Source organism: Plodia interpunctella, chromosome 3 (assembly GCF_027563975.2).
Source record: "Plodia interpunctella isolate USDA-ARS_2022_Savannah chromosome 3, ilPloInte3.2, whole genome shotgun sequence".
Taxonomy (NCBI): Eukaryota; Metazoa; Arthropoda; class Insecta; order Lepidoptera; family Pyralidae; genus Plodia; species Plodia interpunctella.
This window is the reverse complement of record NC_071296.1, coordinates 10,921,438-10,938,314: the sequence shown is the minus strand read 5'-3', so window position 1 is coordinate 10,938,314 and position 16,877 is coordinate 10,921,438. Positions and strand designations below refer to the sequence as shown.

The following is a 16,877-nucleotide window of genomic DNA, read 5'->3' as shown; positions in this document are numbered from 1 at the left end:
CTTTTTTTTTTATTTAAATAAAACACACAATAATAAAATAATTAAGTTTGAGTGCACCTACTTCTGTTGTTTGTATATCTCCTGCAATTCAGTTGGTTACACAATGCACGTCATCTATTTCCGTTTAAATAAAAAAAACTTTTTTACTTTAGGAAATCATCACATTAAAATTGTCTTTCGGTTTTGTTGACGGAATTATTTGTCCCATAATAATTTAAAACATTATTTTTTCATTTGATTTATTGTGTGGCTTTAACGTCAAAAGATAAAATTAACATTGAATGATGTTATTATCTCTGTATAATATGAATTTATGGAATAAAGACAATCACAACTAGCATGGCACCGCAATTTCCGTTTTATTCTCCAATCTAATGTAATCGATCACTTAGACACAGAATTCAATATTTAAAGTCAGCTTCGCAATAGAAACTTTGACTTGTCCCATCGAAATCAGTATACACAGAGTCTAATCACATTTCAGAGAATTAACGGAGTGAAAAGCCTCGCCACAGTTAAAAGCAAATTCACGAAATAGACGATTGCATGGTCTAACCAATGGATTAGTGATGATAGACTCAGTACTAACACTTCGATATACATTTATAAAATTATAGTCAGATGGTATGACGTAAAAAATGATGTGGAACCTGTAATTATTTCATTGATAAATGAAGTTCTCTTACTAGCAGCGTCAATGTTGATCACTGAGAAAAGATCAACATTTACACTGACAAAAGCCTTACCCAAGCTAAAATAATGCGAGCCCCAAAAAGCGACATACGATCCATATTATTCCTTGAACCATGACAATATGGTCTTTATTGTTACATTCAACCAGATGAATCCACTACATACCCTCACAACTTCACAAATGTGTTAAATTGAATTGAACCTTGCAAAAAGTAACAAAGTTCAATAAAATATTACACTACTGTACCCATAAGGAGTCAAAGCCACAAGATCACAATCTCCATTGTAGACAAATATATCTAAAATCTCGTGTCTATGGTTACACTCATACAAGAAAGAGAAATTCATACTCAATACTTCATTGCATTCCCAGCGTTGATATGATGCGTATTAGAAAACACGAGAAAAAAAACGGCACAGAGTGCTACTAGCTTTTCTCCCTCGTCGTTTAGTATGAAACGTCTTTAATTTTCTTTGTCTTTGAGCTCCATGTTGTCTACCCCATAAAGGTAAAAGATCTGATAGTGTTTCAATAGATATTCTATACGCAAACCGCGTCAAAACTCACCTCCCCTTCCTCAAATTCGGTGACGTTCTCAACATTGACGCTAACAATTCTGCTGTTGACCACGACAGTCTGGTTTCCTCTGAAGGCCCTCTCGTTCCTGAAGATCACGAAGCTGATCCGACGAGGAGAGCTCGTGACGGACTCAGGGAGATAGACCACTGCCTCGCTCTTGTTACTCGCTATCTGCGTCGAGTTTATTTCACCTGAAATAGTGAAATTTGAATGTTCGATCAATTCTCGAGCATTTCAACAATTCAACATTCCGGATATGAAATCATAATAGGTACTTTATATTGTCGCTATTTAATTATTCTCGATCACGTGTGTCATATTTTGGTCATGTTTAATTTATGTTGTAGTCTATTACTTCTTCTTTCAATTTTATATCATCGAATAAACCTAGGTATTATATCGATCCTAAGCAGGTTTGACGACCTCGGTGGCGCAGTGGTAAAGTGCTTGCCTCTGAACCGAGAGGTCCCGGGTTCGATCCCCGGTCGGGTCATGATGGAAAATGATCTTTTTCTGATTGACCCGGGTCTTGGATGTTTATCTATATATGTATTTGTTATAAAATATAGTGTCGTTGAGTTAGTATCCCATAACACAAGTCTCGAACTTACTTTGGGGCTAGCTCAATCTGTGTGATTTGTCCTAATATATTTATTTATTTATTTATTTATGATGAAATACATAGCAAATAGATAATAAAAACAGTGTATATAAAAAATTAAATGAAGCAGGTACCAAAACTGCTTAAAGCGAGATAAATATAAGAAAAATAATTAGCTAAAATCTCCTTTCTAAAGCCCTATTCATACAAACGATGTAACTGTCTAAAAGCTAACAAAATAATATGACAAAGATGTTTTAAAACGCACTATTTATGAAGTCAAAGGTATCATTGGTGAAGGTATCAGAATTAGGGTCCATCACAGCCATCCTCACGCCCCTGACGGGTTTGTCCGGAGCAGCATCGGCCATTAACAGAGCAACATTCCCACGGATGGCGCTCGCGGTGTGGGAGCCGTTCAGGCTGATCCTGTTGCCGAGCTCGTCCAACATGTGGAGAAGGTCCCCGGGAATTGTCAGGTCGTCTTCCACTTCTAAGATGCTGTTCACCTGTAAATATTGATTAGAAACATATAATTTGATATGATAAGTACAGAGGTGGTCTTAAAAGTCATGTAAGGTGGATTTAGACGACTTGCAATAACACACTCAATGAAGAGAAGAAAATTTGGGCCGACTTTGACCACGCCGTGTCGTTCTATAGCAAAACGGTGCTCGACTAATGAGGACACTCCCCAAATGTGTCCTGTAGAAGACACCCAGACTCGCTACTGACTGATCGAGGCTCTGGAGCTGTGATAATGTATGTGTAATGTAATACAATGACAATGTTACCTGATCGAAAGCATCGTCGACCATGTCGACGGTGAGAGGCACAGAGTCGTCTTGGAGCAGTTGTTCCAGGTCGTGTATCACCTGCTCCAACTGCTCATCTGGCTGGAACGACAAAAAATATATATTTAAGTAAATTAAGTAAAGCCGTAACCGAGTGGTAACCCAGAAATGGAAAACATACGGCAGCTAGATGGGTCGACGATGTAAAGGAAATTGCTGGCAACAACTGGATGGGGATGGCCCAGGACAGATATTGTTGGAGTAGACGGAAGGATGTCTATGCCCAGCAGTGGGCCACGGAGGGATACAGATGATGATGTAAACTTTGTTTCCCAAAGTACCACATGTAAAGTACAAGATGTGGATACAGTCAACCTTTGTGTATTGAAAAAATCCTTCTGTCGGCAGTCTGTTTCTATATCTGTGCCCCATATCTACTACGCTTACGTGTAAATTCTAAATAATGGTTCTGAATTAGTCGTGCTTCACCAAAAAAATTATAAACCGAATTATAGGTAAGATCTTACGAATAAAAACCGAAAATTGTTCATGTTATATATTGTTTGGTTTAATTTCAATAAAGAATGTCTTACATACATCCAATTTTGTAACTATTTTACAAATATATTTTTATGTAATGACTTAACTTCAAAGTTATTCCCAAAATGTCTACCCAATATTAATTATTTGTTAGACAAATTTAAAAAACCCCGACTTTCAATATTCATTTCGCTACAACTTTTGAACGGGTGAACCGATTTTCATGAAACATGGCTAAGAACACTCGGAATAAAATTAATACACAGATACACAGATACGTTACAATATAAATAAAACAAAAATTTAAACAATTTTGGAGTTTAGCATAACAATTACAGAATTTTCATCTCATTATCATTATTAAAATTAGTGTAACAAATTTTTGGAGTGGAACAACCATCTTAAAGGACTAATTAATCGTTTCATAATGAGGAATAATGAAATACATTTACGCAACTTCCTGGACGCCGGATGACAATTAGATAAGGTATGTATCCACTAGCAGTTCCGCTCTTGCATTCAATATAATTGCTCTTTGATTTCTTGCTTTTTGGCCAAACCTGTTATCGCAATTACAATCGGATTTAACGCCTGAATTAATTACGGATGCCACAGATTAAATATAACATAATTTGATATAGAACAGTGTTTGTCTGCAAGAAATTTGGTTAGAAACTCTTCCTGCCGTATTTTTTAATAGAAATCAGAACCGGCATATATTTTCTTTGATTGGCATGTCAGAGATATCAGTCTAGCTCGATTTAATACTCGTATTATAAGTTACTTCTTAGCAGTGGAACTTCCATTACAACTTGAGTACCTGGGGTTTGATTCTCACGCAATGGAAGTTACTTAAGTTCACCTTTTAAGTAAAATTTTGACGTCAATAAGTGATATATATCATCATAGACTGAATAAAGAATTTTGAATTTTTGAATAAAGTCCGTATTCTAGTCATGCCACATGAGTTTGTCTAACAATCTCACTCGAACTCGTAATTTCACCATTAGTTTCCGGTACAGGAAAACATTATGAAGAAACACACAGGCTGTCTGTTTAATTTACTTGTGTTTATATGGACATCTTGCCCCAAAACGACGGTAGACCTATAAGTCATATCAAATGCCTTTGGGCGACTTAAATAAAATCTGACACCAGTGTTAGCATAACACACTCGATAAAAAATATATAATGGATAACGGGCCTATAATGGATAAATGCCCTTGCAACACAAATACACAAAGAATTTGCGCTTAGTGCTTGACCATAAAATGTTATGCTAATTTAACCTCATAATCTATTGTAAGAGCTCGAAAGAACCTTCTGCGAAACAATTATATAGGTGATGTCAGTAGATTTAACAGTCTAGTTAATTATTAGAAACCATAGTAACGAAATAAAAACAATATTAAACAAACAAACACTCGTAGACGATCTAACTTGATGGCAGCTTCTAATGAAGCCATTGAAGTGGTTCTAGCAAGAAAGGATTTAGTAACAAATGGTATCGCGTTTTCGGTTTTGCTATCGATACGCAAAGAAGAAAAGGAACAACCGTTTAACAGGTAGATATACAATGACCAGAATACTTCATTCGACGACAAAAATTAGAGTAATTTTGTAGCAATTGTTGTTGTCAAATAATAATGAGACGAAAAAAAATTAAACAAACAGAAAATGATCATCGTTTACATCTTTATCCGATATGTAAAACAATTTTGCTTATTTTCAATCTTAAATTTGACGACCGACTCGGTGGCGCAGTGGTAAAGTGCTTGCCTCTGAACCGAGAGGTCCCGGGTTCGATCCCCGGTTGGGTCATGATGGAAAATGATCTTTTTCTGATTGGCCCGGGTCTTGGATATTTACCTATATATGTATTTGTTATAAAATATAGTATCGTTGAGTTAATATCCCATAAGTCTCGAACTTACTTTGGGGCTAACTCAATCTGTGTGATTTGTCCTAATATATTTATTCATTTATTTAATCTAAATAAATAAAGTTTACAATTTGCATGGCATGTTATACTTACAGCTAAAGGTGGTGTTGTGGTTTCAGGAGGTGGTGTTGTGGTTTCAGGAGGTGGTGTAATCGTTGGATTGACAGTAATAGGTGGATCCACCGTCGTAGGCCGAGGAGTATCAACTACTGTTACTGGTACAGTTGTATACGGAGGCCAGATGGGATAACGTCTAGTTGTTATGAATGTAGTAGCTTCCTCCTCATCTTCACCTGATTCGTCTGTTACGCTAACAGTTTCTTCTGTCATGACGTTTTTCTCATAAGAACTTTCTGTAGTAAACGTCTCATTTCTGATATCATCTGGATTATATTCTGATACATCCTCAGCATCCACGTCTTCTTCGACAATGTCGAGGTATTCATCCTTTGTCGTCTAAAATTGTTCATGGTATTAATGGTGTTAGATGTGGTATTAGTGGACAGTGTGAACAGACAGAATAAATGATCATTGTTAATGTTGTCGGCCCTAAAACTGGCTTATCAAATGTATATAATTACGTGACAAATAACGAATCAATTCTTTTTGTCAACAATATTAATTAGATATAGGTATGATGGCAATATATTAAAACATACACACGTGTTTTATTATATGTAAAAATATTACATCTTAACTCTCAAAGCAGTGATGATCATCGGCCTGTGGTCGAAAGATCACAGGCGGCTCAAATCCTACTCGAGTATGTATACCAATTTGACTCATGTTTACTAGTTTTCATAGACCACCACTTACTTCCGGTGAAGGAAACATTGTGGCGAAACCTGTACTCTACTAGAGTGCTGGTTTGATCACATGATAATTGTCTCTCGCCTAGTATGTGAAAAGGAGAAGGCAATGACAAAACACTCCATTAATATTATATAATACGCAATTGGTGTATTCCAATCCACTTAATGACCACGACCCTCAGTCATGAGGAATACGGCTGCACGGTGGATATGAGAAAAAATAAATAGAATATTAGGTGCACATTTTAGCACATATAATTCTGCCTCAACTCAGAAAATGATAAACCAATTTTGGGTATAATAGTGCTTAACATTAACATGTTACACAGCTTCATGCAACATAATATCAAGATGGCTCACCGTGGAAGGTAGAGTGCCTAAAGTGGGCATCTTCATTGTGACGTCACTGAGGATAGTGACGGTCATAGGGACAGACGATGAAGGGACGCAGTCATTAGTTTCGGTCTCCAACCATTGGACTCCTTCATTGAAGTCGCCAAGGCAAGAGTATGTGCGACAACCACGTGTGAGGGTAGTTTCTCCTGTAATGTTGATAAATTTTGACCATAAATAAGTGGTACTTGTAATTTAATAATACAAGATGGCAATGCTGCCAGCCTTCTGTGAAATTTACCATATGGCAACGAATTGCCTAGGTTGGCATTTTCGTAAATATTTTGTTATGTGCATATTATATTATACTAGCGGCCCATCCCGGCTTCGCACCGATAAAATCCTCTACAATCACACTATCTATTGGTGAAACCGTATAAAAATCCTCTCGATAATTTTTGAGCTTATTGTTCATACATAGGCGATAGTGGGACTTCTTTATATAATATGTGGTCACCCAAATCAAAAGGGATCTTGTGGCGGCTAGCACTTAGGTCTATAGTGCCGGTAAGGCCCCTTTTGATTTGGATGACCACATTATGTAATGACGAAACCAGGGATTTAGACATGCAAATTACGAAACAAATGTCCGGCTATGCCGCTACCGCCTGACCCTGGCAGAAGGGGCATATCCAAGAAGTGCTGGCTTGGTGTCGTCATGGACGATATGCGTGGCAATAGCCCAAACCGTCCAACCGTACGAAGTGGAGACGAAAAAGTAGGAAAGCCGACACTCAACGGCTGATGAAAGAGAACGCTCAGATTAGAGAGAGAGAGAAATAAGGCAACAGTCAATCAATTCAAAGGAATTTCACAATCGATTCGCAGCAGTTGCATTGTCAGTGCATAAAATTGGAGTATAATAGCCGATCATTAAATCAGACATTGAACGGTAATTGTGGCGGAAGAACATTTAAATATACATCACATTTTCTTGGAAACTTTCCAATGAATTGAGGTAAATAAATGTTGACGAAAACCAATTGGACTGAAATCATACGCATTATCATACATATAGTAACTAAATACTAGCTACAAAACATAATATTATATGTTAATATGATAATGTACACATTAAACAGGCTTTTAAAATATATGTCACGAATATAATATTTTCAAAAAAATTGTACAAACTGTTACGTATTTATCGGAATACGATTATTTGGAAGTCAAAATGAGAGAAACAAAAAAAACCTTTACCTTTTTTAGTTGATCTATCCTATATTATACATCCTGTAGGTTCGACTCTATTGCAGGCAAGATGAACAAAAAGAAAAAAAACGTAGGTACTTAATTATTGTTGGTAGTCAATTAAAAAACATGTCAAGCCAATTGCAAGACTGTAGGTCGTAAACACAAAGTTATGAACTTGTTACAAGTTTTATCATTACAACAATATGCACCTTGTGCCGGCTCCACTCTGCCGTCGAACAGTTTGCCAAACTTTGGCGGATTCGGTATACACTGCTGGTTTTTCATTGCTGTAAATAAAGTCACTCATACTAACTGCGCAATATTCACGCATTCGGCGACAGTGTGGGGCTGGCATTAAAACATAATATAACCAGCTCTAATTGGTATATTATGTTGAAAGAAGAGTATAATGAGGCGGCAAGCGTGCAAGGCGTCACCTTTCGACCTCTGAACCTCGACACTTGGTTACAACGAGATAATTACATGATTGGACTAGTTCTCCACGAAATCCTGTGGAGTTTAGCTGCGGATGATTTAAGGTCTGCTAAGAATTCAGAATAGGAAAAAATTGAAGAACTATCTGCTGTCTTCTGAATGATTTTGAATGAGTTCTGAGAGTCTCGGAATCCTATATCGTGATTCTTACATAAATAAATAAATATCAATATATTAGGACAAATTACACAGATTGAGCTAGCCCCAAAGTAAGTTCGAGACTTATGTTATGGGATACTAACTCAACGATACTATATTTTATTACAAATACATATATAGATAAACATCCAAGACCCGGGCCAATAAGAAAAAGATCATTTTCCATCATGACCCGACCGGGGATCGAACCCGGGACCTCTCGGTTCAGTGGCAATAACTTTACCACTGCGCCACCGAAGTCGTCATACATATTATAAAACAAAGTTCTCTAACGCGTCTGTCTATCTGTTTGAATATATAATAAACTCAAAAATTTTCACCAATAGCGTGATTCCTGAGGAAGATTTAGTTTTATAAAAGAATACTATATATACGAATTGTTGATGATAAAAATATACTATCTCGCTCTCATACAGTTGATAAATCAGAAAATGTCAAGACTGAATTAATCTAATCTACACGCCACAATATCTGCGACAAATACCTATTATCTTGATTACAATTTTTTTAAAGCAACTGTACCGACACATCTTTTTTCAAAATGTTGTGAGAATAATTCTCAGTTTTGCCTACGATCAATGAGACGAATACTAGGTCCACTATAATATGACGGATAAAGAAAAACAAACATAAAGCAAAATTAGATAAATATATACATTTGGATACAGTTTTATAAAAAAATAGGTATCATGTAAAAGCCGCATGCATGTTTTTTTGCTCAGTAATATAAACAAAGTGCTTGTGACACCGTGATATGGGAGCGTCTTATGCTGCAGTGACCACTCATCAGGTAGACTGCGGTCTACCGCAAACAGCAGGTCTATAGCAAAACAAAAATGAAAAAGACAGGTCTAGGAAACAGACACGCGTGTCTGTTTACTTGCACAGTACTATGAAAAACGTAAATAAAACATAAGTGTTCTAATATCTGCGAAATAAATAAAACATTGCTTACCAATTGATAACCTCGGCACAGAGTCGAATCCTTTGCAATAGTAAGCTGGCTTCATTGCAACTACCTCTATATTCCCCCAGAAACCTGGAGTGACTGGTATCATCTCAGGATTAAGCTCCACATGTAATAATACCGTATTTTTGTTCATGTATAATCTCTTTACAACAGAATTGTAAATAGCCTCGCTATCTCGCCAACGTAGCTCCGTTCGCGATGCTTTGAAATCACGAAGAATTTTCTGCGCCTCTATAGGATTAAGTATTTTCTCCACATCAAACATTTGTACATATTTCGTCCTATAAAATACGTACTCTTGCAACTGATCAATCCAGAATTCTTTCTTTTTAGCAGCATTTGAGAATGTGTAGTTATCATTAATCAGCTTTATTTTAACACTGTATAAGTTAATAAGTGATTCTCTTTCTCTTACGAATAGGACTTTATTTGATTGTGTACTTTGGAAGTTATATCTGTCTATGTGTTCACACCAATAGTAGCCATCTGTGGCTGGTGATAGGACATAGTTATCTTCGTCATCATCATGATGAATCTTCACTTTAGTTGGTCTGTATGACTCAGAGTCCGTGGTACAGTGAACGTCATCCTTATCAACAGAGTCATTTACATCTAAAATTATCTTGTTATCTCTGGAAATTAATGTTTTTAATCTCATTCTGATGTTTACACATTTGAGTAAACTGCATTTATAATTCATATGTAAAAAGTGGCTGTTGGCAGAAATACTTTCAGGCAGAGGCAACGCCACATTTGGAATATAGACCTATCATGTAATTTTTATAATAAGTACTTATCATAAGTTTTAAGTTTGTGATGACTCGAACACAATTTATTCGGATACATTGTCCGAGTTGATATATTTCAATGTTAACTCACGATTTAAACACAAAAGTGAAAAAGTGTGTATCAAAAAAATAAAATGTCAATTCGAACAATATACCTACTTACCGAAGAAATTATTGTAATAAATTTTGTTTGTTTTACACAAGAAGCACTTACAACGGCGGACTTTGTTTATTTATTGATGTTTATTATGAAATCAGTAGAATTAGTCAAAATACTCACGGGTTTACACTCAATGTTAGCGTGAGGTTTCTTAGTTGCACGGAATGTTCGCAAATAACGTCGAAAAATATGTACGAGCTGTTCACTGGCGTCCAAGATTCGTCCTTAATGGCTATGAACATAGTGTCGTCGGTGCTATTCCATGAACTCATCTCAAATGGTTTCTGTAACGATAAATGTACGTAGTTACTTTCTGATAGTAATATTCTATGATCTTGGTATTAAAGTAGCAAGTTTAACTAATGTTAGAATATTTGCGCCAGTTTAAGTGTCTTTGGTACTTATTCAAAGTGAAGTGAAGTGTTTATGATGTCATCCATATATCATCCTACTTGACATTGCATCTGGTCATAGTCCAATTTGGCAGTGTGGATAGATATGGATGAGAGTAAAAGCCTTTTTATTCTTTACTAGATGTTGCCCGGGGCTTCGCTCCCGCGGAAATTTTGAGATAAAATATAGTAGCTTATACCAATCTTGAATAATGTACCTTTCAAATAGTGAAAGAATTTTTAAAATCGATTCGATAGTTTCGGAATTTACCCGCCTCAAAATACAAACTCATAAACTCACAAACGCTTACCTCTTTATAATAATAGTATAGATTTCAAAATAGAATTAATACTATGTCTAGCTTAGTGGATTCAAAATATATTTACACTATATACTATAAAATAGTTAGGTCAAAGGCTAATTTGATATAGAGAAAGAAGTTTTTCACCCTATTGGTTGTTACTTGTACAATTACACAATTATCATTTAGTTGCTTTATATTAGCTTTGTCATTACTTCAGTTTGTCATAATTGTTTTGCCTTACCTCAATAACATTGTCTTCGGACACGTACCGTAGAACTTTCCTCTCGGGATCCCAGACTATGCCCAAAGGGTACGTCGACGTCGGAGAGACATCTGATATATGGAACATGGGCACATTTGCATACTGCCACCCTCGACTCAACAATGTTCCACCGTGCCTTGAGCATAACGCCTGGGACTGATTCCATGTCGCCCTCACCGTTCCCCCGCCAACGCCGGTGACGCCCAACAAACAAATGTCTTTCGAATTAACGAATCTATATGACCCTCTGAACCCTTCACAGCCTTTTCTTCTCATATCATCTACATCAGAATACGGCTTTACGAAACAATATCTGTAATATTTATCATCACACTGCACCGCAATATATTCTCCTGTCCTATTGACAGCCAAACAGAGATCTTGAGATATGTCATATCTTAAACTGTAAGGGTCGTAGTTGTTGACATCGGTGACAACACTCCATTCTCTGTCATTACGCGACCAACTTACAAAAGGCCCGCCAGGGTAAAATGACTTATATTCAGACCATAGTATGTCAGAATATTCCAGTTTAAATATGTCTAAAGAATTGTGTAATTTCGATGAGTATAAATTTCCGTCGCAGTCATCTAAAACTGCTGAGAACGGTTCGAGTTCTTTCCGTTTATAGCAGATATGATCTCCTTTGGCTCTGTTGTAAGCTACTTTGAAGCCTATGGGGCATATTTGTTTATTCAACTTCTTGGCTTCCAGACCGTGGGCCCATGTTAAAATGACTAGAAGGCTTATGACAAGGACTATTCGATGTTGTACATGCATCTGAAACAAGATCAAATAAATAAATTTATATAAATACCATTATTGCAAAGCACCTTTATTTAAACGTAGGACAATATGAGATTCAAACAGACAGCGAGAATCAAAATCTAAAAATACTTCCCTTTTCTTCCTTCGATTTTTGAAGATATTACATATCACGTATCTTTAGTCAGAGATATATCCCTTACGGGGTGGAGATATCCAAAAGTTTTGGAACTCTAAGCCCACATTTAGCGATTATTCGTACTGATTATCCATAGATTTATCTTCCGATTTGGATGTATTAGTTACTAGCTCCACCCCGGAGCTACGCTCCGTTGGGAATTTCGGGATGAACAGTACACCATCTGTATTATTCCCAGGTTATATTCTATCCGTGCAGCAAATTTTATAACAATCCGTCCACTGATTTTGCGCGAAAGAGTAACGCAAACTTTATAATTTTTATAATATTAGCAGTACTACTGGTGTGGTAGTCTATTGGACTTCCGACGAAGAAAACGAAATTTTAAAAATATTATAAATATACACCATATTATTTTTATTAAGCCAAAAAAAAATAAAGGCTTATTTTTATTAAAGACCTTATTAATATATGTGAGTAATCAAAATTTTATCGCCAAAGTTATTGAGGTTTGAGTTTATCCCAAAACATCAATGAATTTATGGTCGTAGTTTGAAACTCCAATTATTCCAATTCATAGTTAATCGTGTTCTCTCGCTCTCGAGTGCAATGGTCCAAGCATGGGCAAAAAAAAAAGAAGAATTGCCAGAATTTATCAATGAAAATCGACTTTGTGTGAACCACTGCACTGAACCTACCTTTACTATGAAGCGTAGTAGTCAGGTGGCATGCTCTGTATTATAACCAATTATTATAGATTCTTTTTGGATAAATTTTGGATTTCGATTTTTTTATCTTTTGACTATGCACATATTATCAGTAATAAGTACTTACTGATAGCCCCATTTTATTTTTTGTTACAATTAAAAATTTATGGTATATATGTAACGTTAGATGAACCTTTAAATCTTTATTGCATAAATCATGAATAACATCAGGATAGAGTAATGGTTATAGGGTAATCTAACATTTTTTACAAACAATAACAAATACATGGCGACATGTTACGCGTGATTTTCTATCTAATCTACGGCAAAGCCCAGAATAAATAAGATAATCTGCCACTTAGCGCTTTTACCAATATTACGGCAATATCGCCTTTGATTACCGGCCAAGTAGAGCAAGAGCTCGCGATGGTCAGTCTTTCTGAAGAGTCTTAATTCGATGGAGAAGGCAATGGCAAACCACTCCGTTAATAGTGCCAAGAAAGTGTTTGTTTGTGTTTAATTCCACGTAATGACCACAACCCTCAACCATGAGGAATACGACCATGAAGAAGAAGTCACACACCGACTATTTGACGTGTGCGCTTTATTTTATGTATATGGAGTTATTGTTGGCTGCTTGATTTACTATTCCATAATAAAAGTGTACGCGCATGCGTTGCGAAGCCGGTGTGTTCTAACCTTTAAGATTACCCCAAACAAATATAATTGTGGTGTCTGATAAAGGGTTGTAACTGTTCCAAGTAGCCAACAAACGAAGACGACATTTATGTTTTACTAATAACATTCCATCCGGTGAAAGAAAAATATCGTGAGGAAACCTTATCTACTTGTGTGTGAAATGAAGAAGGCAACGGCAAACCGCTCAATTACTAATGACAAGAAAGTCGTTGTGTGTGCCTCATTCAGTGTAATAACCACGGCCCTCAGTCATGAGGAATATGATTATCTGAGAGAGTTCCAGAGTTTATATAAAATTTAACTTTACACTTCAATCAATATACGATATTATTTTATACTCTTTTGATATCTGGATAGTGAAGCTGTTCAAATCTTCATATAATATGCTCATTTCTATCTCAGTTCATTTTTATTATGTTGAGGACATCCGCAGATAAACTTATTAACTAATATTTATTAAGTCATGTAAGTTTAGCCGTCGCAGGCTCTCCGACTAAAAAGCGAAAATGTTAGCTCATTAACACATGTGACAGACAATTTGAATGATAAGCTAAAATTATTTTATCTATTATAAAGCTGAAGCGACATTGCTCGCATCGATGCCTCTGCCTCGGCCGACCAATTCGGGTAACAAATACTTTTTTTTTTAGACGACCTCTGTAGTTTAGCGGTTAACACGATGGACGGGTACTCTTTACTGAAGGTCCCGGTTTCGATTCTCCAGGCAGATTCTCCGCGGCAGGTCAATGTGGAAGAATATATTATTAAAATCGCTCTGTCTGTTTACATGTAAAATACCAGCCGTGTCTTCAAAAGTTCATGGTTTATTTTTACGCTGACGACTCCGGGCGTCGCGGCGTTGCAGCTCCGAATGAAACCGTTATTAATAAAAAAGTTAATATACTTTATGCAAAAATATGTTTATTCACTTATAACATTTGACATTAAAAGAAAGAGACAAGACACTTTGAACTTAAATTTTATGTGTATAAAGATTATGTTTATGCCACAGAATGGACTTACCTTTTGTTATGTAATTACGTACTTATCAAATACAGTAAATAGAGAACTAACCTTCAAACTTTTTTGAGCATTCGCCGACGTTTGCCAAGCATTTTATAGAAGTCTGTACGTCTTATCCTAGACACAAGTTGCTGGCTCGAAGTGTCGCTCTCAATATCTGTAACAATGGAAAATTAGTTTTGTAGAAGGGTTATTCCCAAGTACTCCATTCTATAGACACAGGTATAGAAGGTTCAATACAATAATTCTTTATTGCACATAAATATTTGTCAATATTAATGTGCAATAAAGAATTATTGTTGTATTGCATACCATAATGTAATACAATCAATCAATTAATCAATCAATATTTATTTGCGCTAGAATACAGTATAAAGTACATCCTATCCTACTAATATAAATACATGCGAAGTTTGTGAGGACATATTTGTGTATGTTTGTTACTTTTTCACGCAAAACTACTCGATGGGTTGTTATGAAATTTGGTACACGGGTAGAATATAACCTGATATAACACACCCTGTGTTATGTCAGGTTATATTCTACCCGTGTACCAAATTTCATAACTTTTTATCAACAAATTTCCCACGAGAGTGAAGCCTCAGGTCGCCGCTATTCCTACTAATATTATAAATACGAAAATTTGTGAGGATGACATGTGTGTATGTGTATTACGATTTGCGTTCGACGGATTTCCCCGGCAGATAGTGTGATTTCTGAGGGAGGTTCACGTACATAATTTATGATGCTTTTACCGAGCGAAACCGGGACCACACGCTGGTATATTAGTTAGACCGACGTAATAAATAATAACGATTGATTTACGTTTTCTCCGACGCGTCGAAAATAAGGCACGCGTGCGTTAATAAAATTTTATTACTTTTCCGAAATTAAAACGAGTAATGAGCATAGAAATACGACTAAGTTGGCACATTGGTGATAATCGAGTGTACTAAATATATCGATTCTAGTTACTAGTACGGCTTAGTACGGGTTTGTTTTTCACTACTCACTATCGAGTCTATTTGAAGTGAGACACAGCGAACCAATCACATTGCGTTGTGATTGTCGTTGCGTCACAATGACGCAATGTGATTGGTTCGCTACATCTCACTTCGAATCGACTTCATGATGACAAGTAAATACAATAGTAGAGTCGCACTACGATATTCACGATTTCAACACTGGCTTAGATATAAAACGAATTTAATGTTAAACATGCTTGAGATTTTGTTTAGTTTCTAGAAAATTATCTGTGGAACTGTTAAGGTTTAGGTTAGGTTTCCAAACAAACGTACTATGAATAGACAATGTTATTAGCGTGAATACATACCCGAGTGAGACTTTACAAACAAAATGATTCTGGAGAAGACGGCAAACTAATAAACACTAATGCGTAAGCGCATGCTAGTAATTCCAAAATCATAACATCGACAGTTTATTTGTTTAGGTACAGTCAAAAGCACAACAAGCTACCCAAATGTATTGCAAACTCGCCGCTATTAGCGCGCCTTAGAGGTTCATGCATGGTAACTTGATGTGCTGTGCTGTTGACTGTACTATATTGCCTAATTTTCCGAATAAGATATACTATTATTTGAAATGTTCTTAACACTTTGGTGGACGCTCGACGAGACACAAAAGAAGATTAATTGTTATGACTGCTAATAGCATTCATGCGTCCGCGAAATTGAGTGGGTTGTGTTTTAAGAAAATGTCATAACGTAATCCACTTTTATTAAAACTCTTTTGATCCGCATACTGTAAGTTGAGATTTTTAATAAATTATTTAGTTTTAATCATTAGCAGATACCTACTTATAACATTTTAAGAGACAATAAACTTTTCGTTTCATTTATTACTTAACAGTTTTATAAATTAAGTTTTCATAGAAAAAAAAAACATTCTAATAATCACGAACCAGAACCGAGTAACTGGGTATTTATTGTCACGGAAATATGAAGACAAACAAAACTAAACGTAAGAAACGAAACGTGAAATGTGATAAAAACAAATTGTTACACCCCGATGACCGCGTTCCGTTTATCGGTAAGGTGTGTCCACTCATTAAGTAGGTATACCCTTTTTTTTAACTATTTAAAATCAATTCCTGAGGTCGCAATGAACCATTACAATTTTTATTTCAATTATTAAAAGAAAAGTAACTAACTATACAAAGAAAATTACGTTTTGAATAGTTACTTTTCAAAAAGTAACTTTCTTTTTTTCTTTCTTACTTTACCTTTTTGAACAGTTTCTTTTTAATGTTCAACAATAATTTGTACAATTTGTACAATATTTTCAATATTTTTACGTTTTTATTTGCAATGTTTTGTACATAAATTCATAATATATAAATATGGTGACTTGGAGTCTAGCTATATTTTTGTGCCCTTTGCCGTTGAGACGATGGGCCCATGAGGCAAAATCCTTTTTGTCTGAGATTTCAGCGCGTCTCCGTGAG

The 16,877-nt window shown here is 35.8% G+C and overlaps 1 protein-coding gene across 5 annotated transcripts in view; it reads right to left on the bottom strand.

Moving 5' to 3' along the window:
- LOC128683407 (uncharacterized) overlaps positions 1-16,877 on the bottom strand; it is a 53,820-nt gene that overhangs the window by 17,640 nt on the left and 19,303 nt on the right. For 4 of the 5 annotated variants that reach the window (XM_053769031.2, XM_053769034.2, XM_053769033.2 and 1 more), the window contains exons 2-10: positions 14,465-14,570; positions 11,060-11,860; positions 10,242-10,405; positions 9,159-9,805; positions 6,323-6,504; positions 5,244-5,606; positions 2,669-2,770; positions 2,143-2,383; positions 1,262-1,464 (exon numbers count right to left, since the gene is read on the bottom strand). In XM_053769031.2, the coding sequence (XP_053625006.1) occupies positions 1,262-1,464; positions 2,143-2,383; positions 2,669-2,770; positions 5,244-5,606; positions 6,323-6,504; positions 9,159-9,805; positions 10,242-10,405; positions 11,060-11,860 (2,703 nt within the window). In that variant the 5' untranslated portion in view covers positions 14,465-14,570. The remainder of the gene's footprint in view (positions 1-1,261; positions 1,465-2,142; positions 2,384-2,668; positions 2,771-5,243; positions 5,607-6,322; positions 6,505-9,158; positions 9,806-10,241; positions 10,406-11,059; positions 11,861-14,464; positions 14,571-16,877) is intronic. The other variant, XM_053769035.2, reaches the window with a different exon arrangement.